The 26,877-nt window shown below is 40.3% G+C and overlaps 1 protein-coding gene across 3 annotated transcripts in view; it reads left to right on the top strand.

The window, feature by feature from the left end:
• The window catches only part of SUZ12 (SUZ12 polycomb repressive complex 2 subunit), a 67,508-nt gene that overhangs the window by 21,899 nt on the left and 18,732 nt on the right, over positions 1-26,877 (top strand). For all 3 annotated transcript variants that reach the window (XM_035300871.3, XM_008997124.5, XM_078373877.1), the window contains 5 exons: positions 9,257-9,306; positions 13,679-13,764; positions 17,195-17,426; positions 18,246-18,339; positions 24,652-24,757. In XM_035300871.3, coding sequence (XP_035156762.1) covers positions 9,257-9,306; positions 13,679-13,764; positions 17,195-17,426; positions 18,246-18,339; positions 24,652-24,757 — 568 coding nt within the window. The remainder of the gene's footprint in view (positions 1-9,256; positions 9,307-13,678; positions 13,765-17,194; positions 17,427-18,245; positions 18,340-24,651; positions 24,758-26,877) is intronic.

The raw sequence follows: 26,877 nt of genomic DNA, 5'->3' as shown, positions 1-26,877 counted from the left end.
GAGTCTCATTCTATGTCCCAGGCTGGAGTGCATTATTGCAGTCTCATCTCACTGCTGTCTCTGCCTCCCAGGTTCAAGGGATTCTCTTGCCTCAGCCTCCCAGGTAGCTAGGATTACAGGTGTGTGCCACCATGCCCAGCTAATTTTTATATTTTTAGTCTGAGACTGGTTTCACCATGTTATCCAGGATGGTCTTCAACTCCTGACCTCAAGTGATCCACCCACCTTGGCCTCCCAAAATGCTGGGATTACAGGCCTGAGCCATCATGCCCGGCCTTATTTTATTACTATTTCTCCTGCCTCAGCCTCCTGAGTAGCTGGGATTGCAGGCATGCTTGGCTAAATTTTGTGGGATTTTTATTTTTTTGGAGATGGAGTTTTGCTCTTGTCGCCCAGCCTGGAGTATAGTGGCGCGATCTCATCTCACTGCAACCTCCGCCTCCCGGGTTCAGGCGATTCTCCTGCCTGAGCCTTCCAAGTAGCTGGGATTATAGGTGCCTACCACCTCGCCCTGCTAGTTTTTTGTATTTTTAGTAGACACAGGGTTTTGCCGTGTTGGACAGGCTGGTCTTGAACTCCTGACCTCAGGTGAGCCTTGGCTCATGTTTTATACTTCTTGTAGAGATGAGGTTTTGCTATACTTCCCAGTCTGACCTTGAACTCCTGAGCTCAAGTGATCTGCCCACCTTGTCCTCTTAAAGTGTTGAGATTACAGACATGAGCCACTGCATCTGGCCTATTAAATTATTTTAAAGAGAACTATTGGGGTGGGTGTGGTGGCTCACGCCTGTAATCCCAGCACTTTTGGAGGCTGAAGCGGACACATCACAAGGTCAGGAGTTCGAGACCAGCCTGGCCAGTATGGTGAAACCCTGTTTCTATGAGAAGTACAAAAATTATCTGGGCATGGTTTTGGGCACCTGTAGTCCCAGTTACTTGGGAGGCTGAGGCAGGAGAATCACTTGAACCCCAGAGGTGGAGGTTGCAGTGAGTCAAGATTGTATCACTGCACTACAGCCTGGGCGACAGAGCAAGACTGTCTAAAAAACGAGAGTGTGAACTGTTGTATTAATGCTTTTTCCCTACCCTTCTGTTTTTTACGTTTAGCTGCATTTAAAAATATTTAGGCCAGGCGCCGTGACTCATGCCTGTAATCCCAGCACTTTGGGAGGCTGAGGCAGGCAGATCTCTTGGGGTCAGAAGTTTGAGACTAGCCTGACCAACATGGTGATGAAACTCTATTTCTACTAAAAATACAAAAAATTAGGACAGGCATAGTGGCTTGTGCCTGTAATCTCAGCACTTTGGGAGGCCAAGGCGGGTGGATCACGAGGTTAAGAGATGGAGACCATCCTGGCCAATGTGATGAAACCCCGTCTCTACTAAAAATACAAAAAATAGCTGTGTGTGGTGGCGCAAGCCTGTAGTCCAGCTACTTGGGAGGCTCAGGCAGGAGACTTGCTTGAACCCAGGAGGCCAAGATCGCAGTGAGCCGAGATCACGCCACTGTACTCCAGCCTGGCTACAGAGTGGAACTCTCGTTTCTAAATAAATAAATTAGCTGGGCATGGTGGTATGCACCTATAATCTCATCTACTTGGGATGCTGAGGCAGGGAGAATTGCTTGAACCTAGGAGGAAGAGGTTGCAGTGAGCAGAGATTGCACCACTGCACTCTAGCCTGGGCGACAAAATGAGGCTCCCTCTCAAAATAAATAAATAAATATCTTTAGGCTGCTTCTTAGGTTGGTTGTGAGTCTTTTCCACCATTAATAAGATCTGATGTTTTTCCTTTCTTTTGTATACTTTGCCTTGGCTATAAGCTTTGAAGTTGTTTTCAAGTTGTCATCTTTTTACTCTTGAGTTTTTGTTCTTTTTTCAGAACCTGGGCTATACATTTCTTTTTGCATACTTACTCTTGAATGTGCCTCATCAGTTGCCACTTGAGCATATCTGATTTAAAATTTTGAATATTCAAGAACAAATTATAAAAATATCCCCTGTATAATTTTGGGTTTTATAATTCTTTGTTTTCTCTACAGTATTTCTTTAGGGTGATTTATTTATAATTAATAGACACACATCATCCACCATTCAGCTTTATTTTCTCATTACAAAGTGTGTCTAACCCCTGTATTTTGAGATCCTGTATTCCAGATTATTGGACTTGATGTAGTCATAGGTTCCTCAGCTTTACATAACATAGGATAAAATGTATATATCAAAAGTTGAATAGCTAATATCTATGGATACTAAGTAGATTATCAGACTTGTCCTGTTTTGAGGTAATACTGCCATGCCTTAAAATGAAGCCTTATACGTGCCACTAGCGGATTCATATATAGAAGTTAAAGGCACTAATCTTGGTCTCCTTTTTTCATGAAAACTGGTTCCTCTGTGGGATCTGGTTCTTAAAATGTGAGGCTCTTCTTTGAATTTTGTTTAAAAGTGTTAGTCTCTTATAAATTTGCTTAGCATCATATTCTGTAGACTGTATCAGAACTACAGATGTTTATGATTGGAATGCTGAAATTTGCATCTCAAAATTTCAAATTCTCTACCTAATTGCTTATTACCATGTTGCTTACTTCCTGAGAAGATACAGGGAGTACATCACATAGGTGAACCAAATTTCTTATATCTTGTTTTGATCATCTAAACTAGATTTTTTGTGGCCTAAAACCAAATAGTCCTGACCAACTTTACATGGTTTCTTTTCCTCCCTTTTATCTGATCCATCCTGGCCAATTAAGATGTGGACAAAGGCTGGTCACGGTGGTTCACGCCTGTAATCCCAGCACTTTGGGAGGCTGAGGTGGGCGGATCACCTGAAGTCAGGAGTTCAAGACCAGCCTGACCAACATGGAGAAACTCCATGTAAGTCAGGAAAATTGAAATAAAAAATACAAAATTAGCCGGCCTGGTGGCGCATGCCTGTAATCCCAGCTACTCTGGAGGCTGAGGCAGGAGAATTGCTTGAATCTGGGAGGTGGAGGTTGCACAGAACTGAGATCGCACCGTTACACTCCACCCTGGGCAACGAGAGTGAAACGCCATCTCAAAAAAAAAAAAAATGTGGACAAAGTAGCCACAAGAGAGGGTAGAGGGAAGGGAGAGAAAACTGCCCTTTTCCTTGGAAGAAATCACCTATGAAAGGGATCATTGGTACACTTTATTCTAGGTACATATCAGAGTGTTTTAGGTGGAGAAGGGGAAATCATGCATAGCAAATCACATTTCCAGTGTTACCTTTTATTTATTATTTTATTTTTTTGAGGTGAAGTCTCACTCTTGTTGCCCAGGCTTAAGTGCAATGGCGCAATCTCGACTCACTGCAACCTCCACCTCCAGAGTTCAAGCTATCCTCCTGCCTCAGCCTCCTGAGTAGCTGGGATTACAGGCATGTGCCACCACCCTGGCAAATATTTTGTATTTTTAGGAGAAATGGGGTTTCTCCATGTTGTTTAGGCTGGTCTAGAACTCCTGACCTCAAGTGATCCACCCACCTCAGCCTCCTAAACTCCTGGGATTAAAGGCATGAGCCACTGTGCCTGGCTATTTATTTATGTATTTATTATTTATTTTTGAGACTTGCTGTGTCACCCAGGTTGGAATGCAATGGTATGATCTCTACTCACTGCAGCCTCCGCCTCCCAGGTTCAAGCTATTCTCCTGCTTCAGCCTCCCAAGCATCTGGGAGTACAGGCATGTACTCCCATGCCTTGCTAATTTTTTTTGCATTTTTAGTAGAGACAGGGTTTCACCATGTTGGCCAGGCTGGTCTAGAACTCCTGACCTCAAGTGATCCACCCACCTCGGCTTCCTAAAGTGCTGGGATTACAGATGTGAGTCATCAAGAGGCCCTAATGTTGCCTTTTAAAATTGGTTAATTGAAATTTAGAATTGTTTGTTATAAAGAAACAATACTATAATAATTAGTGGCTGGTTGGCTGGGTGTCCTGGCTCACACCTGTAATTCTAGCACTTTGGGAGGCCGAGGCACATGGATCACCTGATGTCAAGAATTTAAGACCAGCCTGACCAACCTGGGGAAACTTTGTCTCTACCAAAAACACAAAAATTAGGCATGGTGGTAGGTGCCTGTAATCTGAGCTACTCAGAGGCTGAGGAAAGAGAATTGCTTGAACCCAGGAGGTATCTGTTGCAGTAAGCGGAGAAGAGTGCCAGTGTACTCCAGCCTGGGTGACAGAGTGAGACTCCCAACAAAAAAGGCGTTTTACAGGCTTTCCTGTATAAGGCATAATGTACACCATTTAAAACTGTGTCTCAAATCATCTGTGGTGAAGGATCATTTTGTTTGCTTCTTTGTTTTTAATTTTCAGTGCTTTGTTATTCTTAATTTGAGTTGTGGAATGGTAACATTTTTCCTAATGACCTTAGTTTGTAGACCACATTTAGAGTAACACTGATTTAAAATACTGTCTGGGGCAAATAAATGTAAGATCTTTCTGGCATATCAGAGTTGGTGCTTACACTCACACTTCTCAGAAAAATATGTAAATAATACTAATAGTACTGCAAAGTAATTGGCCATGATTCCTGACTTTTAAATGTTTGTTACTCTAGGAGGACATTATTTTACGAAAAAAAATTTGTTGGGTAACTTTCTGTAAGACACTGCTTGGTGCTAGTAAAGTAGCACCAATATAGTAAAAAGATGTATATGGAAAAATAGTGACTAAAAAGTGGTAAATAGGAGTGCTTATAAAGGGATGAAGTGATCATTTAGCTCTTGATTGGTTGAGTTTAAAGTCTTTGTAGAAGAGGATGAGAGTATTTTGCCAGATACTTCATTATTTTATGCAAGCCTGCGTGAGCACAGAGTGGCTCATGCCTGTAATCGCCGCACTTTTCGAGGCTGAGGTGGAAAGATCACTTGAGCCCAGGAATTCAATACCAGCCTGGGCACCACAGTGAGACCCTGTCTCTGAAAGAAAAAAAAATTGAATTAAAACCTTAAAAAGGCCAGGACAGTGCCTCACACCTGTAATCCTAGCACTTTGGAAGACTGAGGCAGGTGAATCATTTGAGCTCAGGAGTTTGAGACCAGCTTGGGCAACAGGCGAAACCCTTACTCTACAAAACATACAAAAAAAATTAACCAGGTGTGATGGCGCATGCCTGTGGTCCCAGCTATTCTGAGAGGCTGAGGTGGGAAGACTGCTTGAGCCTGGAAATTGGAGGTTGTACTGAGCTGATAGTGTGCCACTGCACACCAACCTGGGTGACACAATGAGACGTTGTCTCAAAGCAAAATCTTAAGCCTCACATTCTTTGAGAGAGAAAATATTGTTATTTTATACATTTTATAGATAACAGACCACAGTAAATAAGTGGAGCTAGAATTCAAACTGGGGTTTTCTGACTTTATAAATTGTATTTTCATATGTAAGGCTTTCATAGAGAGAACAAGAAATGGGAAGCATTTTGGCAGTTAGACAAAAAATTTGGTAGTTGGGGACTAAGTAGATATGCAGAAAGGCATGATAGATAAAAAGTGGATTCTTAAGAAAATTAATCTGGTCTTAATATGTAGGTTTAATTGAAGCAACTAAGTAGGATAGATTTGTTGTGGCTAATGGATTATCTTCTACTGTGAGTATTATAGAATGTTCTTGTCTTTCACTTACGTTTTGGCTTTTAGCTAGTTCTGCTATGTAAGGTAGTATTTATGGAAATTTTTCTGGGAAAATACTAGCTGTCTTTTAGAAAAATAGCATGTAGAAAATATCTGATTCATGTCAGAAAGTCATGTAAAAATGTTTACAGTATATGAATTGCTTATACAGAATAGGTTTTTAAGACTCCCATTATATACGATTTTTGTTGATATTTAAGTTATTCTTAGTTTTTTCCTCATATTTATACCTTCTAACTCTTCTGTGGCTCTTATCTTCTACTCTTCCATAATAATTTTGTCCTCTACTGATAGCCTAGCATACTTTTTTTTTTTGCAGGATGGAGTGCAGTGGTGCGATCTTGGTTTACTGCAACCTCTGCCTCCTGGGCTTAAGTGATTCTCCTGCCTCAGCCTCCCAAGTATCTGGGACTACAAGCAGATGCCACCACTCCTGGCTAATTTTTGTATTTTTAGTAGAGACAGGATTTCATCATGTTGGCCAGGCTGGTGTTGACTCTGACCTCAAGTGATCCTCCTGCCTTGGCCTCCCAGAGTGCTGGGATTACAGGTGTGAGCCACCGCACCTGGCCTCCTAGCATACTTTCTATACTACTGTTCTAGAAATGCTCCTGAAAACCACTACCCTGTAGTTTTTTAGCAGGCAGTTCCATGGCCTTCTTAAATAAGTAGTTATATTTCCCCCCATCTTCCATGGGAATATTTTACTTACCTGCCTCTTATTTTTCCACCTTAGAAAAAGAGGAGTCCAGCTGGGTGTGGTGGCTCGCTTACACTATTGGTTAATTCCAGCACTTTGGGAGGCTGAGGCAGGTGTATCATCTGAGGTCAGGAGTTTGAGACCAGCCTGACCAACATGGTGAAACCCCATCTCTTCTTTTATTTTTTCTTTTTTTGAGACGGAGTTTCGCTCTTGTTACCCAGGCTGGAGTGCAATGGCGTGATCTCAGGTCACCACAACCTCTGCCTCCTGGTTTCAAGCAATTCTCCTGCCTCAGCCTCCCGAGTAGCTGGGACTATAGGTGTGCGCCACCATGCCCAGCTAATTTTTGTATTTTTAGTAGAGATGGGGTTCATCTTGTTGACCAGGATGGTCTTGATCTCTTGACCTTGTGATCCACCCGCCTCGGCCTCCCAAAGTGCTGGGATTACAGGCGTGAGCCACCGCACCCGGCCTGAAATCCCATCTTTTCTAAAAATACAAAAAAAATTGGCCAGGCATGGTGGCTTATGTCTGTAATCCCAGCACTTTGGGAGGCCGAGGCAGGCGGATCACCTGACATCAGGAGTTCGAGATCAGCCTGACCAACATAGAGAAACCTCATCTCTACTGAAAATACAAACTTAGCTGGGCATGGTGGCGCATGCCTATAATCCCAGGTACTCTGTAGGCTGAGGGAGGAGAATCGCTTGAACCCAGGAGGTGGAGGTTGTGGTGAGCCGAGATCACGCCATTCCACTCCAGCCTGGGCAACAAGAGCAAAACTCCATCTCAGAAAAAAAAAAAATTAGCCGGGCATGGTGGGGCATTCCTGTAATCCCAGCTGCGTCGGGAGGCTGAGGCAGGAGAATCACTTGAACCCAGGAGGCGGAGTTTACAGTGAGCTGAGATTGCACCATTACACTCTACCCTGGGCGGCAAGAGTGAAACCATGTCTCAAGAAATAGAAAAAAGGAAAGAGGAGTCCTAGTTGGGTTTACAAGACTAACCTCTTCATAATATGTCCTATTTCTAGTCATTATTTGCTCCTTAGTACTCTCTTGCCTCAGTGGCTTTGTATAACTGTTCCCATCTGATTATAAAAATGCCTAGAATGGCCGGGCCTGGTGGCTCACTAATCCCAGCACTTTGGGAGGCCAAGATGGGCAGATCTCGAGGTCAGGAGTTCGAGAGCAGCCTGACTAACATGGTGAAACCCTATCACTAATAAAAATACTAAATACTAATACTTAATTAAAACTACTGAAATACAAAATACTAAATCTACTAAAAAGACAAAAATTAGCCAAGTGTGGTGGCGTGCACCTGTAGTCATAGCTATTGGAGGCTGAGGCCAGAGAATTGCTTGAACCCGGGAGGCGGAGGTTTCTGTGAACCAAAATTATGCCACTGCACTCCAGTCTGGGTGACAGAGCGAGACTCCGTCTCAAAAAAAAAAAAAAAGCATAGATTGTCACCATCATTTAAAAAAATACTTTTATACTCTTTACGAGTCCTTAGTGTCCAGCAACTGCTTACTTTTAGTAGTAAATGTCTTAAGTAAGGGATTAGTACTGCTTTCCTTTCCCTACCATCTGTTCTGTATAGCTCTCTCTAATCTGTTGTCTGTGCATGTCACACTATGGAAACTGGTCTGGAAAGTTATGAATGTCTCCTGATCAACAGCTATATTCTCTTGCAGTTTAAAGGTACTACAAAAGCTTATTGATGTTTTTGTTTATTTTATCCCATCCTTATACTTTTTCTATTGTTAATAGATATTTGTGAAAACAGAAGGACCACTAATTCTAGTTCATGCTTTTTTTTTTTTTTTAAATAGCGGTGGGGTTTCTCCATGTTGGCCAGGCCGATCTCGAACTCCTGACCTCAGGTGATCCGCCCACCTCAGCCTCCCAAAGTGCTGGGATTACAGGTGTGAGGCACCGCGCCCAGCCCATGCTTTTTTTTTTTTTTTTTGAGACAGAGTTTCGCTTTTGTTACCCAGGCTGGAGTGCAATGGTGCGTTCTCAGCTCACTGCAACCTCCACCTCCTGGGTTCAGGCAGTTCTCCTGCCTGAGCCTCCTGAGTAGCTGGGATTACAGGCACGCGCCACCATGCCCAGCTAATTTTTTGTATTTTTAGTAGAGACGGGGTTTCACCATGTCGACCAGGATGGTCTCGATCTCTTGACCTCGTGATCCACTCGCCTTGGCCTCCCAAAGTGCTGGGATTACAGGCTTGAGCCACCGCGCCTGGCTTTTTTTTTCTTTAACTTTTCCATGGCTTCTAAAACACAGTGAAAATGATATACTGAAACAGTAAATTATTGATCTGTACCAGATTTGTAATTGTGTATTTTATTACTGTTTGAAGTATAAAGTAATGGTTCTATATCATTTGTTAGGAAGGTTGAATTTCCATTGCTTTAAAATATTCAAATTTTTTTGTATGGATTTAGCTCCCCTTTTCAAAATTTCCTTTTGATGAAGTCATTGACTAAACCACCATTAAAACAAACCAAAAAAAGAATTAAAAAAAAAAACACTTAAAATTTCTTTTGAAAGGTGGGAAGGGATACCTGCTGTCATTTTATAGGTAGAACACTAAAACACAGAAAATTACTGGCCTCTTACTTGGTGATTTGTTTTTTTTTCTGCCTTGCTCTGGTGTTTTTGTTTATAGTTTTTATGAGTTGTAATTTGTTTATTTTTGTTAGGTGTATAGATACACTATTTTGGATGTCATATTTAACAGGGAAAGCATAGAGTCATGGGCCTGAATACCTATCAAGTATAAAGAAATCAAATACTTATAAGTTAGCTGAAGTGACTTCGATTTCAATGTTATATTTTAAAGTCTAGGTTATTTTACTAAAAAGCATTTTTTTTTTTTTTTAGCTTGTCAGCTCATTTGCAGCTTACATTTACTGGCTTCTTCCACAAAAATGGTATGTACTTAAAAGTAAACATTGTGGCATTTTAACAGCAAAATGCCTTTGTGAAAAAAAAAAGTGGGGCTTCTGAGTGTGAATTTACAAAATTATGTTTAATGGAAAAGATATTGATTCTGATGTTTTTGAGCTTTAAGTTATAAAGACTACTGATGAAAATTTTAACATTGTCTTAGAACTGCAATAAGTAAAGATTCTCCTCAGTAGACCCCTTTCTGCATAAACATTTTGAATGAATGCAGTTGTATCATGTTTAAAAAAGAAAACACAGTAAAACAACTGAAATAACCGCTATTACCCATGGCATATGTTAATATTTTAGATATTATTCAAAGGAAATTATATAGTGTATTACTCCAATAAAAGCTCAAAGCGTGCTGGAAAAGACTTGTTTTAAAAATGGAAAAATACTTATATCAGCTTGTCCATCATAAATCTATATACTGTATATCCTTTTAGTCTCATGCAATAGAATAAAACCATTATTAGAAACATGCCAGGTTGGTTATTTTGGTATTGTTTAGTAAGAAAGATTAAAAAATGAAGCCTGGTGTGGTGGCTCATGTTTGTAATCTTAGCACTTTGCGAGGCTGAGGTGGGAAGATGAGGCCAGGAATGCAAGACCAGCCTGGGCATCAGACCCCATCTCTACAAAAATACAAAAATTAGCTAGGTATGGTGGCATGTACTGTAGTTCTAGGTACTTGGAAGACCAAAATGGCAGGATTGCATAAGCCCAGGAATTTCAGTGAGCTGTGGTCACACAACTGTACTCCAGGCAGGGCAACAGAGTGAGAGACCCCGTCTCAAAAAAATACAAAACATTAGACTGTGTATGGTGGCTTACAGCTATAACATCGACACCTTGGGTGGCCGAGATGGAAGGATTGCTTGAGACTAGTCTGAGCAACGTAGGGGGACCCTATCTGTATGAAGTAAAAAAAAAGATTGACTGGGTACTGTGGCACATGCCTGTAGTCCCAGCTATTCTGTAGTCAGCTACTCAGGAGACTGAGCCAGGAGGATTGCTTGAGTCTTGAAAGTCGAGGCTGCAGTGAACCAAGATCATACCACTATACTCCGGCCTGGGTGACAGAGTGAGACCCTCTCTAAAAAAGACAAAAAACTTTACCAATTGTCAAGCTGCTCTAATATAACCATTTTAAAAAATTAGTCTTTGGGGTATTTTTCTTGTTGTTTTGTTCTGAGACAGGGTCTTGGTCTGTTGCCCAGGCTGGAGTGCAGTGGTGTAATCAACTCCTGGGCTCAAATGATCCTCTTGCCTCAGCCTCCTGAGTGACTGGGACTACAGTTGTTGCCACCATGCCTGGCTAATTTTTAAAACATTTTTTTGTGAGATGGAAACTTACTACATTTCCCAGGCTGGTCTCAAACTCCTGGTCTCAAGTGATCCTGTCACCTCAGTCTCCCAGAGTGCTGGGATTACAGGTGTGAGCCACTGCGCTTTGTTGAAATAATTTCTATTATAACTTTGAAACTAGTAGAATTTGGAAGTAGATATATTGGGTTTCTTTTCCATCCAAGGTTTATTTGTATCTTTTTTGTTTTTAAAAATATTTTTAAGAAACCAGGATAGAAAACCAACATCAAGTTCTCTAAAATGTGCCAGGTGTAGTGATGCTTGCCTGTAGTCCCTGCTGCTTAGGAGGCTGAGCTGGGAGGATTGCTTGAGCCCAAGTGTTTGAATAGAGCCTAGGCAACATAATGGGACCCTCTGTCAAAACAAGCAAAAAAGGCCGGGCGCGGTGGCTCAAGCCTATAATCCCAGCACTTTGGGAGCCCAAGGTGGGTGGATCACGAGGTCAAGAGATCGAGACCATCCTGGTCAACAAGGTGAAACCCCGTCTCTACTAAAAATACAAAAATTAGCTGGGCCTGGTGGTGCACGCCTATAGTCCCAGCTACTCAGGAGGCTGAGGCAGGAGAATTGCTTGAACCCAGAAGGCGGACATTGTGGTGAGCCGAGATCGTGCCATTGCAGTCCAGTCTGGGTAAACAACAGCGAAACTCCGTCTCAAAAAAAAAAAAACAAGCAAAAAAGGTTTTAAATTCTTAAAATGTGATTTTTTTTTTCTTTTTCTTATTATTTTTTTTTTAGACAGGGTCTTGCTCTATCACCCCGGCTAGAGTACAGTGAACAGTCTCAGTTCATCGCCGCCTCCGCCTCCCAGGCTCAAGCGATCCTCTCACCTCAGCCTCCCAAAGTGCTGAGATTACAGGCAGGAGCCACTCTACCCAGCGGTTTTTTTTTTTTTGTTTTTTTTTGAGATAGAGTCTTGCTCTGTTGCCCAGGCTGGAGTGCAGTGGTGCAGTCTTGGTTCACTGCAACCTCAAGCGATTCTCTTGCCTCAGCCTCCTGAGTAGCTGGGACTACAGGCATGTGCCACCATGCCCAGCTAATTGTTGTATTTTTAGCAGAGAGAGGGTTTCGTCCTGTTGGCCAGGCTGGTCTCAAACTTGTGACCTTGTGATTCGCCAGCTGTGGCCTCCCAAAGTGCTAGGATTACAGGCTTGAGCCACCATGCCTGGATTTTTTTTTTTTTTTTTTAAGACAGAGTTTCACTCTTGCCCAGGCTGGAGTGCAGTGGCGCGATCTCAGCTCACTGCAACCTCCGCCTTTCGGGTTCAAGCAATTCTTCTGTCTCAGCCTCCTGAGTAACTGAGATTACAGGCATGCGCCACCACACCCGGCTAATTTTGTATTCTTTGAGATGGTGTTTCACTATATTGGTCAGGCTGGTCTCCAACTCCTGACCTCAGGTGATCTGCCCGCCTGGGCCTCCCAAAGTGTTGAGATTACAGGCGTGAGCCACCTCACCCAGCCAACATTGGATTATTTTTTGCTGTATTAAAGTGTTTTTATCCTGGATGCAGCTTCCAAATACACTGATTAGTTGTGCTTTATACACCCCAAATAAGAATGTTTTTAAGTAGAAGAAAAATGTTGCCAGCCAGGCATGGTGGCTCACACCTGTAATCCAGCACTTTGGGAGGCTGAGGCAGGTGGATCACTTGAGGTCATGAGTTCAAGACCAGCCTGGCCAACATGGTGAAACCTCATCTCTAGTAAAAAAAAAAAAAAAATTAGCTGGGTGTGGTGATGGATACCTGTAGTACCAGCTACTTGGGAGGCTGAAGTGGGGAGGATTGCTTTAACCTAGGAGGCAGAAGTCGCAGTGAACCACAATCACATCACTGCACTCCAGCCTGGGTGACAGAGCAAGACTCTGTCTCAAAAAGAAAAAAAGAATTAAAGAAAATATATATATGTATAAAGGTATATATAAGGTACAAATATTCACACACACATATATATATATACATATATATAATAGAAATGTATATATGTTTTTTAGAGACAGGATCTCACTCTTTCACCCAGACTGGAGAGCAGTGACAGGATCATAGGTCACCTCGAACTCCTTGGCTCAAGAGATTCTTCCACCTATCTTCTGGAGTAGCTAGAACTACAGACACATGACACCCCCCACACCCAGCTAATTTTTTTGGCATTTTCTAGAGACGAGGGCTCTGTGTTGCTCAGGCTGGTCTTGAAATCTTGGCCACAAGTGATCATCCTGCCTTGGCCTCCCGAAGTGTTGGGATTATAGGCATGAGTCACTGTTCCTGGACAGTGAATATTTTTTATACTTTTAATCTGGGCATGGTGGGTGGCTCATGCACATAATCCCAGGTACCTAGGAGGCTGAGGTGTCAGGATCACTTGGTCCCAGGAGCTTGTGATTATAGTGAGCTGTGATTGTGCCCCTGCACCGAACCTTGGACAACAGAGCACAACCTGTATCTAATGGAAAAAAAATTACAGCATCTAGGACGGCAATTATATTTGTCTTGTGAATGGTTTATTTAGACTATATATAAAGGCTTTTAAAGAGTTTGTCGTAAGTTTGGAACTGATTTGAGGAAAAAAGAATGAGTGAACTTTTTTTTTTTTCCTGAGACGAAGTTTCATTTTTGTTGCCCAGGCTGGAGTCCAGTGGCGCAATCTCTGCTCACTTACAATCTCCACCTCCTGGGTTCAAGCAAGTCTCCTGCCTCAGCCTCCCAAGAAGCTGGGATTATAGGCATGCGCCACCACACCCAGCTAATTTTGTATTTTTAGTAGAGATGGGGTTTGTCCATGTTGGTCAGGCTGGTTGAGGTCCCCCGACCTTAAGTGATCCCACCTGGCTCTGAGAAAAACGAGTAAACTTTTAAGATGTCTTTATTATGGGAAGTCTCTGTTTCAAATTTCCTGACTTATTAACAAAATGAATACTATGTTTTTATATATATATATATATATATATGTATAAATATTTTTAAAAATACTGATTTTTCTATTTAGATAAGCCATCACAAAACTCAGAAAATGAACAAAATTCTGTTACCCTGGAAGTCCTGCTTGTGAAAGTTTGTCACAAAAAAAGAAAGGTAATGTCAATAAAATGATATTTCTAGATTAAGTGGAATAATTTGCTTAACTGGACATGTTTATGCATATATATTTTAAAGGTGAATTTTAAATTTTAAAAGCTTAAGAAATACGTAGATGGCCAAATTCTAAAACCGATAACCTCTTTTGCTAACCTCCCATATCTGTGTAGTTTTTCTAGTCTTTAAAGTGTCTGTATAAAACTTTCTGCTGTAGGAGTCTGAAAATGGAGAAGCTATTTTAACATCTCGTGGAATCAATTCAGTTGCTTTCCTACCATTTCAATCTCTTGGCTTATTTCCTAGCTATTTGTACCCATTGACATTTTAGATAAGGGCTAAGACAGTCTTTTTCATAAGATTATTTTTTGTAAGACTTCTCTCAGGCAAAGAAATTCTGTTGTCAGCATCATTAACCGTTCATTTATTAATACATTGCTTCATTTTTTTTTTCATTTTTGACAGAGTCTCACTCTGTCGCCCAGGCTGAGTACAGTGGTGTGATCTTGGCTCACTGTGCCCTCTTCCTCCTGGGTTCAAGCAATTCTCCTACCTCAGCCTCCCAAGTAGCTGGGATTATAGGTGCATGCCACCACACCCGGGTATTTTTTTGTATTTTTAGTAGAACCCGTCTCTACTAAAAATGCAAAAAGTACCCGGGTGTGGTGGCATGCACCTGTAATCCTAGCCACGGTGAAACCCCATCTCTACTAAAAATAGAAAAAGGATGGTCTTGATCTCCTGACCTCATGATCCGTCCACCTCAGCCTTCTAAAGTGCTAGGATTACAGGCGTGAGCCACCATGACCGACCACTTCAGATTTTTATAAGGTGAAGTTATTTCATCGTAAAAACAAGTATTATGATGTTTCCTGGTCAGTGCATCAAAGCCAACACATATACCTTTAGTCCCCTAGTGTTTTCAAGAGAAGGAACTGGCCTGGGTCCAGGGTCCCAGTGCAGATACTCTTCCAAGACCACAGGCCACAAGGGCCTCAAACATTGGGAGGGAGTAGACCAAGGCACTCAGAGGCAGCAGCGGAACTTTATCTTTTAAAGTTTATGTTGGGTGCTGTGGCTCACGCCTATAATTTCAGCACTTTGGGAGGCTGAGGCGGGCAGATCACCTGAAGTTGGGAGTTAGACACCAACCTGACCAACATGGAGAAACCCTGTCTCTACTAAAAATACAAAATTAGCTGGGCGTGGTGGCGCATGTCTGTAATCCCAGTTACTCGGGAAGCTGAGGCAGGAGAATCACTTGAACCCACGAGGTGTGGAGGTTGTGGTGAGCTGAGATGATGCCATTACACTCCAGCCTGGGCAACAAGACCAAAACTGTGTCTGAAAAAAAAAAAAGTTTATGTAAAGGCTGGGCGCTATAGCTCACACCTATAATCTTAAACACTCTGGGAGGCAGAAGTGGGCAGATTGCTCGAGCCTAGGAGTTCAGGCAGCCTGGTGCAAGGTGTCGAAACCCTGTCTCTACCAAAAATTAGCTAGGCATGATGGTGTGTGCCTGTAGTCCCAGCTACTCAGGAAGGATACTTAAGCCCAGTAGGTCGAGGCTGCAGTGAGCTGTGATTGTGATTGCACCACTGAGCTCCAACCTAGGCCACACAGTGAAAACATAGATTTGAAAAAAAAATGTATGTAAAGTTAGTAAATATCTCTCCTTACTCCTACCTATCCCCCAGACACATTACACAAGCACTGTATACATTACAGTAAGTGGTGATATGAAAATCTAAGATACATTAGTTAGAATAAAATATGAATATAAATATAGTCATTCTTGTGTTTCAAGAAAAAAGAATTGGGGTAGACATTTTCTTTGAAGAATATACACAGCTTGTATTAGTCATCTCTGGAGTGTAGGACCTAGGGGGAGGGTGAGGCTTCATAGTTTTCACTTTATAGTCTTGTAAGCTAGAAGTTTTTTTTAGACTGTCAGTATGTATTTTAAAAGAAATATTATTTTAAATAAGATTTTATCTTGCTGTAAGATTCTGTCATAAAGGTCTTCTGATCCTTCCAATTTTTCTAGTATGCTTTTTCAGTGTAACTAGTTACATGATAACAGAGTATTACTCAGAAGACGGTCATTGGTAAATAAAACCAATTTTTTTTTTTTTTAAGATGACGATCCTTTCTGTTAACTATTTTAACTATATGGATTTACTGTTTCATAATGTTTCTGACCATGGGATTATTTGTCATGTTTTATCATTTCTAATGATCCTATTAGTCACTGTCATGCTAAAATAGAACATTTAGGAGAACTGATTTTAAAAAGTACATGAGTTTAACATTTTAGCATTTTTTCTTGTTGTTATTGTTAAAAAGCCTTACCAGAGATATTTAGCATGCTTTTAGTTCTTTCTTTCTTTATTTTTTGAGACAGAGTCTCACTCTGTCCCCCAGGCTGGAGCGCAGTGGTGCGTTCTTGGCTCACTGCAACCTCTGCCTTCTGGGTTCAGGTGATTCTCCTGCCTCAGCCTCCCGAGTAGCTGGGATTACAGGCACCCGCCACCACATGAGGATAATTTTTTGTATGTTTAATAGAGACAAGTTTTCACCCTGTTGACCAGACTGGTCTCGAACTCCTGACCTTGTGATCTGCCTGCCTTAGCCTCCAAAAGTGCTTGGATTACAGGCATGAGCCACCGCACCTAGCCAACATGCTTTTAGTTCTATATTTCTTTTACTTTTTTTTTTTGAGACGGAGTTTTGCTCTTGTTACCCAGGCTGCAGTGCAATGTCGCAATCTCGGCTCACCACAACCTCCGCCTCCTGGGTACAGGCAATTCTCCTGCCTTAGCCTCCTGAGTAGCAGGGGTTACAGGCACACGCAGCCATGCCCAGCTAATTTTTGTATTTTGAGTAGAGACGGGGTTTCACCATGTTGACCAGGATGGTCTTGATCTTTTGACCTCGTGATTCACCCGCCTCGGCCTCCCAAAGTGCTGGGATTACAGGCTTGAGCCACCGCGCCTGGCCCTTCTTTTTTTTTTTTAACATGGGGTTTCACCATCATGGCCAGGCTGGTCTTGAACTCCTGACCTCAGGTGATCTACCCACCTTGGCCTCCCAAAGTGCTAGGATTACAGGCGTGAGCCCCTGTGCCCAGCCTAGTTCTGTATTTCTAATATAGAACTATATTACATCACTGTTAGCTAAATATTAGATATACTGTTATTATAATTTCATTATGTTAGAGAAAACCTCATGGCTTTAATATTTGGAATATAGATATTTCAAGTTTTTATTTTTGCCTCACAGTTTTCAGAACTATGGTTAGAATTTTAATGTTCCATTTGGTGATCATGACCTATTCATCATGTTTCCTATGGCTATGACTAGAAGTTTTATTATAATTCTTACTGCATATGTACAAATAAATAAAATTTAATAATCTTTACCTTTGCAGGATGTAAGTTGTCCAATAAGGCAAGTTCCCACAGGTAAAAAGCAGGTGCCTTTGAATCCTGACCTCAATCAAACAAAACCTGGAAATTTCCCGTCCCTTGCAGTTTCCAGTAATGAATTTGAACCTAGTAACAGCCATATGGTGAAGTCTTACTCATTGCTGTTTAGAGTGACTCGTCCAGGAAGAAGAGAATTTAATGGAATGATTAATGGAGAAACCAATGAAAATATTGGTAATTTTTTTTTTTTACTAGATTTTATCACTGGAGATTGAGATGGTCATTGAGAATGATTGTATTATGATTTATACCACTGTTTGCTATAAAGGAATACTTCATGGTAGTCATGGTGCTGACTTTTATAGCAAACAGTGAATTCACCTCCACCTCAACATTTTGTTGTGCAAATTTTCAAACATGAAGGACAATGAAAAGTATTGTATAGTGAATACCTATTTACTTACCCCTTAGATTCAACTATGAACATTTTATTATACTTGCTGCTAATTTATTTCCCTACCCATCCCTCTGTTCTTCCAGCAATTTTGAATTCATCTGAGGTACTCATTCAACAAACAAATAGGTGCTGGGGATGATTTAATTTAATCAAAGATGATTAAAACATCGAGTCCTGTCCTCCAAAGTCTCACAACCTAGTGTAGGGAAATAGACATGAATTAAATGATTACAGCAGAATGAGTGGTACAATAAAGCTGTATATGAAGTTTACTGGAGAAACACTTTGGAAGAAATAATCTTGGACTGTTGAAGTATTGTTTGAAGTTTTTTGGAAGTTACCATGAGTGAAAAGGAGTTGGCCTATCAGAGATGATTATAAGCAGAAAAATCAGCATTTGCCAGGATGGTGGGGTTAGTGTTGTGAGTGTTAAAAAGAACATATATATGGTAAAAATGCAGAACTGGGAAATGTGTGGTCTGTGTAACTTTAGTGTAATTTGTACCTCACTTGGGATAAATGTAGCATGACCACATATCATAAATTAACCCTTTCGTTCTAATATTTGATTTATGAGAAATGTTTGTTAAATTTAGATGTCAATGAAGAGCTTCCAGCCAGAAGAAAACGAAATCGTGAGGATGGTGAAAAGACATTTGTTGCACAAATGACAGTATTTGATAAAAACAGGTAATGTCGATGAACAAATGAGGCTCCCACAATGTTCTGCAAATGTTTTCATTCTGAAGCAGAATATAATGATTATATTGATTATTTAATTGTCTTTGTTTCTTTTTATTCTCATGGATGGAAAAAAACAAATTTGTAAACACTGAATTTTTGTCTTTCATAGAAAACAATAATAATATGTAATTTGGGTAGCTCAGTTAAGATTACTTATTTGGCGAATGTTTTCTGAGTGTCTGCTCTTTGCCAGACAGTGTGCTAGACATTGAGAAGGCAACAAAATCCTTGCCGTCATCATGGAGCTTAACTTCTAGTGGAGGAAACAGACCACTACCCAAAAAAACAACTAATGTCACTTAACAACTAATGATGAGTGCTGTGAGGAAAATTAGAGAATAAATGGTTACTGTTTTATGGAGATATCCTCTGGAAGGAGGTAGCATTTGAGAAAAGACTTAAATGGACTGGGCCCCACATAAATCTTGGGGTTATATGTTTATTAAAAGTTAAAGAAGAGGAGCTGTTCATGGTGGTGTGCACTGTAGTTTCAGCTACATAGGAGGCTAAGGTGGGAGGATTGTTTGAACCCAGGAGTTCAGGGTGCAGTGAGCTATGATCATGCCACTGTACTCTGGCTAAGGATTGGAGGAAGATACCTGTGCCATGATTTCTCATACCAGGCTGCTTGCTGGTAGTTAACACAATTTATTGTCAGGTATAGGGCAACCAGGAAGAATAACTCGGCCATTCTTCCTATAGTTTATTACTTAATTACCTATTTATTTATTTTGAGGCAGCCTCTCCCTCTGTCACCCAGGCTGGAGTGCAGTGCCATGATCTTGGCCTCCTGGGTTCAAGGGATTCACCTGCCTCAGCCTCCCGAGTAGCTGGAATTGCAGACACCTGCTACTACACCTGGCTAATTACTGTATTTTTAGTAGAGACAAGGTTTCACCATTTTGGCTAGGCTGGTCTCCAATTCCTGACCTTAAACAATCTGCCTGTCTCAGCCTCCTATTGTTTAAAAGTACTAGGTGGATGCTGGCTGGGCGTGATGGCTCATGCCTCTAAACCAAGCACTTTGGGAGGCTGAGGTGGGCGGATCACCTGAGGTTGGGAGTTCGAGACCAGCCTGACCAACATGAAGAAACCCCATCTCTACTGAAAATAGAAAATTAGCTGGGCATGGCGGCACATGCCTGTAATCCCAGCTACTCGGGAGGCTGAGGCAGGAGAATCACTTGAACACCAGAGGTGGAGGTTGTGGTGAGCCAAGATCACGCCATTGCACTCCAGCCTGGACAACAAGAGTAAAACCTGGTCTCAAAAAAAAAAGTAGTAGGTTGATACTTTAAGGTAGTCAATTGTTGGCCACCAGGTAAAAGTACAAGGCTTTTAGTAAGAAAGCGAATTGATTTAGGATAGTGATATAGATTTCAACTCCCATTTTATCTTAGAATATATCATTTAATGTCATTTAATATTAATTATATTAACTCCACAGGGTGGAGTTCAGTGTCAAAACGGCTCATTGCAACCTCAGCCACCCGGGTTTAAGTGATTCTCTTGCCTCAGCCTCCTGAGTAGTTGGGATTACAGGCGCCCACCACCATGCCCAGCTAATTTTTGTATTTTTAGTAGAGATAGCTTTCACCATATTGGCCAAGCTGGTCTTGAATTCCTGACTTCAGCTGATCAACCTGCCTCCCAAAGTGCTGGAATTACAAGCATGAGCTACTGCACCTGGCCAGTGTTTTTTAAAGTCAGAAATTTGATTGAGGATTGAAGATTCAAATGGAAAACAATAGAAACATAAATGTACTAGAAAATAGTGGTCATGTTTGTGTGGGGAGCAGTTAGAATGAAGCGAGTTGGACTTCATCAGTTCTGTTAATTGTTCTGTTTTAGGCAGCGTGGTATGTTCTGTTTTCTTTTTTATTCACTGTACCTGACACATATGTTAACAACATTCCTTGTATGAAAAAAATGCTGCTTTTATTTTGAAGACAGAGTGCCAAGAAGAAACTGAGAATTTCTCCCCAGCAGTTTATTTTGAAAAAGAGTTTTAATTTTTTTTTTTTTTTTTTTAAGATGGGGTTTCACCATGATGGCCAGGCTGGTCTTGAACTCCTAACCTCAGGTGTTCCACCCACCTTGGCCTCCCAAAGTGTTAGGATTACAGGCGTGAGCCACTGTGCCTGGCCCGAAAATTTTTAAACCTGTAGGAAAGTTGAAAGAATACTACATTCATTTTATACCCACACACCCCTCATCTGGATTGTATTCATTGTTAACATTTTGCCACATTTGCTTTATTTGTGAGTACATATTTTTTGTGCTGAGCAATTTGAAAGTTTGCCTTATTCCTCATTTATAAACTCTCTTGCATGTATCTCCTAAGAACAAAGACATTTTCTTGTATAACCACAGTACACTTATCATGAGGAAAATTAAAATGCAAATAAAATACTATCTCCCCAGCTGACATCAGTAATGTCCCTTATAATTTGTTCTGCCCTCACCCCCATTCTATAGCTTGATGTCATAGCTGTTCAGTCTCCTTTAATTTGGAATGATCCCTTAGCCTTTCCCCCTACCTTTTGTGACATTTTTTCCCCCAGTATAGGCTTGTGGTTTTCCAGAATGTATCTCAATTTGGACTTCTGTGATTATTTCCTTATAATTAGCTTCAGTTTAAACATTTTTGCAGGGATTTTAATGAGTGATGAACACATTTATATACTGCGTCACAGACAAAAGGCAATATTAGGTTTGATCACTTGGTTAAGATACTGTTCTCAATATTTCTCCGTTGTAACAGTACTTTTTTTCCTTTTTATATAAATTAACATACAATTACTGCGCTAATACATGAAGCTGAGTGAATACCAATTTTCTCCCCATAGCCTTTCACCCAATAGTTTTAGTAGCATCCAGTGATTATTTTTGCTTGAATAAATTATTCCTTTGGCAGTTGGCAAACAGTAATTTCTAAAATTTCTTCCACATTTATTAGTTTGTATTTTTATGTAAAGAACATTCCTTCTTTGCTCCTGCTGCTTCACTTGACTAACTTTTTTTTTTTTAAGACGGAGTTTTGCTGTTGTTACCCAGACTGGAGTGCAATGGCACGATCTCGGCTCACTGCAACCTCCGCCTTCTGGGTTCAAGCAATTCTGCCTCACCCTCCCAAGTAGCTGGGACTACAGGCGCACACCACCGTGCCCAGCTAATTTTTGTATTTTTAGTAGAGACGGGGTTTCACCTTGTTGACCAGGATGGTCTCGATCTCTTGACCTCGTGATCCACGCGCCTCAGCCTCCCAAAGTGCTGGAATTATAGGCATGAGCCACCATGCCCGGCCTTGACTAACTTTAAAAACAGCCAAGCATGGTGGCTGACACCTGTAATCCTAACACTTTGGAAGGCCAAGGTGGATTGTTTGAGCCCAGGAGTTTGAGACCAGCTTGGGCAACATAGTAAGACCCCATCTCTAAAAAGCAATTTAAGAAACAAATTTGTATAAATTTAAAAAGAAGAGCATTCTTTTTCTCAAGTTTGATATTTTAAATAATTGAATAAAAACATAATTTGTTAATCTGTCTATTCATATTATTATGTTAATGCTCAAATTGTCCCTTATTTGGTCAGGAAGAGCCCTTCTGAGTAGGTTCCTGTGTGGTCTTGACTTATATGCTGCTATTATTCTTTCCTTATTTTCTGGAATAGTGATATACCAGAATTACCTTCTCTTTTTTTGAGATGTTTTTGCTCTTGTTGCCCAGGCTGGAGTGCAATGGCACGAGCTCAGCTCACCGCAACCTCTGCCTCCCAAGTTCAAGGGATTCTGCTGCCACAACCTCCTGAGTAGCTGGAATTACAGGCACGTGCCACCATGCCTGGCTGATTTTGTATTTTTAGTAGAGATGCGCTTTCTCCATGTTGGTCAGGCTGGTCTCGAACTCCCAGCCTCAGGTAATCCACCCGCCTCGGCCTCCCAAAGTTCTGGAATTACAGGCATGAGCTACCGCCCCTGGTGTACTTTCTCCTTTTCTTACCTCTGCTCTGGAGTTGTGATTTCTTCAAGGAGTCTTGATTCCTTTTAGTAGAATAATAATTATAATGTAAAAGCTGGATGTTAGATGTATAAAACTTGTTTTTAAAATTTCAGAGAGGGCTGGGTCCAGTGGCTCACACTTGTAATCCTAGTACTTTGGAAGACCAAGGTGGGAGGATCACTTGAGCCTAGGAATTTCAGGCTGTAGTGAGCTGTGATTGTGCACTGCACTCTACCATGGGTGACGGAATGAGAGTGTCTCCAAAAAAAAAAAAAAAAAAAATTCAGTTAATTCCTTGAAGGAACAACGAAAATTCAGAAGCCATGTAGGAAAAGAATACAAGGTTGAACAAAATAAAAATAAAAAACTTCTTCAGAAAACAAAAAAGCCACTGTAACCAAAGTCAAAATAAAAATGACAGGAACGTGCAGAATTATTTTCAACTCATCTTATAGGTAGTTATCTCATTCTTGAATGTAAAAGGTCATGCTAATTTTAAAAGACCACTGCCTAGTAGAAGAATGGGCAAAGGATACAATAAGAAGTTTACCAAAAAATATATATGTGGTTCTTAAACGATTAAAATGATTTTAAAAATCTGAATTAAAAGTAAACTGAAGTGTTATTTTTTCACTTACCAGATTGACAGAGACCAAAAAACTTGATAAAGCACTGTTGTTGAGCTATTGGGGAAAGGCTTCCACATATATTACAGATAGGAGAGTACATCAGATTGCAGCTATCAAATGTACACCCATAAAATGGAATAGTATGTAGCCATGTAAAAGCATAAGGAAGCTCCTTTTTAACTTAGAAGTATATGAATTTATTACCTACTCAATAAATAAATTAGCTTTTAAAATAGGAAGTTGAATAGCTTTGCTGATGTATTATTGAAGTTGACTATATTCAAGTATTACAGCATAGAGAAAAGACAAAAATTCTTATGTCTCGATTTGGTTTTAAGAGTCAGACTTTAGAGACAAAATCTGTATTCAATTGCTAGATCTGGATCTTTACTTTTACTTGTCTTTGATTTTAAGACAAGTTATTTAACCCCTTTGTGCCTCAGTTTTCTCTTCTGGCAATGGAATAATAGTACATAGATCATAGCATTGTTGAGAAGATTAAATGAACCATGTAAAATCTTTATAATAGTGCCTGGCACATAGTGAACACTCAATAAATGTTAGTTATTTTACCTGATAGAATTTCTCTAAGAGTGAAGAAGAAAAGCCAGATTCTTGCTATATACAGTTAATTACTGAGCATGGTTGAAGAATGATGTTTAGAGTAGTAATGGTTACTAGTGTTTCAAGTATGGACAAAATAAAATTAAAAAGTATGGAAAAAATAAATTATACATACACATATACACACACATTATACTGTGTGAATATATTTGAATTATTTGATTCAATCTTTATTATTCATCCATGAAATATTTATTGAGCACCTATATGTGCCAGGTGCCACCAGGATTCTATAGTTACCAGATTTTTCATTATAATCGTCAGTTTACTGGTCAAGTATAAAAGTGAAGGATTCTAGTTCAAACAATTACATTAGTTAAAAGTAACAATTCTTAGTGGTTCCCTAAGATAAATATTGTAACACTGTTATTACCCCATTTTTAAAAATATAAAGCTTGGCCCACATGTGGTGGTTCACACCTGTAATCCCAGCACTTTGGGAGGCCAAGGTGAGTGGATCACCAGGTCAAGAGTTCAAGACCAGCCTGGCCAACATGCTGAAACCCCATCTCTACTAAAAATAAAAAAATAGCTGGATGTGATGGCACACACCTGTAGTCCCAGCTACTCGAGAGGCTGAGGCAGGATAATCGCTTGAACCTGGGCAGCAGAGGTTGTAGTGAGCTGAGTTCATACCACTGCACTCCAGCCTGAGCGACAGAGCAAGACTCCATCTCAAAAAAAAAAAAAAAGCCTGTCCATATGCTTTATATTTAATGTTTATAACGTACCAGGTTTTGAGGCCTCAGGTATATTATACTTCATATGTTTAGAGTTATATCTGAATAGCTACAGTAATGAATTAATTCCTAGTAATATAGTTGTTAGTGTTCGTCATTAAAATTGCTTTCATCAGGACTGGAGTGTAGATACATTTTTAAAATCTTGTTGGGTATGTAAGCTAGTTTATAAATTTAATAAATGCTTTTAGTATAAAGATAAATAATTTGTGTACTTATAGTGATGACACAGGTTACTTTAAAGTATATGTGTTTGTCTAACAGGCGCTTACAGCTTTTAGATGGGGAATATGAAGTAGCCATGCAGGAAATGGAAGAATGTCCAATAAGCAAGAAAAGAGCAACATGGGAGACTATTCTTGATGGGAAGGTATGGACTACTCAGAAGGTTGAGCACATTATAGTTATGAAGTCCCAGTTTTGATTGATGTTTTCTTCCCCAAATGCTAATTCATGTTGGAAGTGAAGAGTCCTTTGTTTATTATATTTTGAAAAACACAGGTAAATGATCTAGTCAGAGCATTTAATGGAAGGCATCTTTTTTTTTTTTTTTGAAATGGAACCTCACTTTGTTGCCTGGGCTCAAGTGCAGTGGGGCAGTCTCAGCTCACTGCAACTTCTCTCTCCCAGATTCAAGTGATTCTCCTGCCTCAGCCTCCTGGGTAGCTGTGATTATAGGTGCCTGCCATCATGCCTGGCTACTTTTTGTATTTTTAGTAGGGATGGGGTGTCACCACGTTGGCCAAGCTGGTCTCAAACTGCTGACCTCATGATCCGTCACCTGTAATCACTTGGATTACAGACATAAGCCACTGTGCGTGGCCACACAGAAGGCATCATTCTTTTAGAGCCAGACTGCCTGATTCAAATCTCTCTTTCTAGCTGTGTGGCGTTTGGCAAGTTACTTATTCATGTCTCAGTTTTTCCATCTGTAAAATGAGACATAGAATTGATGGAATAGGCTGGGTGCAGTGGTTTACACCTATCATCCCAGCACTTTGGGAGGCCAAGGCTGGCGAATCATGAGGTCAGGAGTTTGAGACTAGCTGACCAACATGGTGAAACCCTGACCCTACTAACAATACAAAAAATTAGTATTAAATGCTCTAAGTAGATCATATATAATCCCAGCTCCTTGGGAAGCTGAGGCAGGAGAATCGCTTGAATGTGGGAATCAGAGGTTGCAGTGAGCCGAGATTGTGCCACTGCCCCCCAGCCTGGGCAACAGAGTGAGACTCCACCTCAAAAATAAATAAATAAACAAACAAACAAATAAATAAAACAAATAAAGGATTAGATGGAATAATAAAATAGTACAGTGCCTGGCATATAATAAGTGCTCAATAAATGTTAACTGCTATTTTAAATTTTATTCATTGTAATGGCGGGTAATAAGGGATGACTAATAACACATTTATCAAGAAATCTGCAGCATTTAGATTAAGCGTACTTAAAATAACTCTTTTAAGAGATAAAGAGGCATCCAGACATTTCTTAAATAGGTGGATTCAAAGCTATAATGTTGTCCTTTGTTTCTAAATATGTTAGGTTAATGTACCATCCATCTAGAAGGATAAGTATTTAGTAATTCTAAGGGAAATTTTAGAAAAGTATTCTGAGAATTTCTACTTACCAGTTTTAGTATAATACACAATATGTAATAGAATATACCATAAAGTTAAGAGAACTTAAACCCTGTGGTATAAGCATAGGACTAGACAAGCATATCATTCAGGCATAGTCCTGAAGTAGTTTGATATATATTTGAAAATTGTGACAACTCTTCTCTAGTCATCTGGAAATAATCTTAGACCTAATACATTCCGAAAGGCTCATAAACATGTAAAAATTAACATTCATAAGTATAGAAAAGAAATAAGTAAATGTTAATATATTGCAGTGAGGAAGACCCTTTTAAGGATGATTTAAAAGTAAGAAAGCATAAAGTAAAAATTGCCTGTGTAATATTAGTCATTTTTGTTTTGTTCTATTTTTATTTTTTTGGAGACGGAGTCTCGCTCTGTCACCCAGGCTAGAGTGCAGTGGCGAGATCTCTGCTTACTGAAACCTACCCCTCCTGGGTTCAGATGATTCTCCTGCCTCAGCCTCCTGAGTAGCTAGGACTACAGGTGCATGCCACTGAGCCTAGCTAATTTTTTGTATTTTCAGTAGAGACAGGGTTTCACCGTCTTAGCCAGGATAGTCTCAATCTCCTGACCTCATGATCTGCCCACCTTGGCCTCCCAAAGTGCTGGGATTACATGCGTGAGCCACCATGCCCAGCCAAACTTAGTCATTTTTATACTGCAAAAATCTAAAGTTACAAACAGAAATGAATGGCTGGGGGAAATACTTTTAACACAAAATGCTAATATTATGAATACATAATATTGTGAGTTATAAATCAAGATAAAGCTAAGCAGGTCAATAAGAAATATGTGCCAAGAACTATCAGCCAGTTCTTAAAAAAAAAAAAAATATATAGATGGC

This window comes from Callithrix jacchus, chromosome 5 (genome assembly GCF_049354715.1).
Source record: "Callithrix jacchus isolate 240 chromosome 5, calJac240_pri, whole genome shotgun sequence".
Taxonomy (NCBI): domain Eukaryota; kingdom Metazoa; phylum Chordata; class Mammalia; order Primates; family Cebidae; genus Callithrix; species Callithrix jacchus.
Note: the sequence above shows the minus strand (reverse complement) of the source record. Positions and strands in the feature narration are given on the sequence as shown.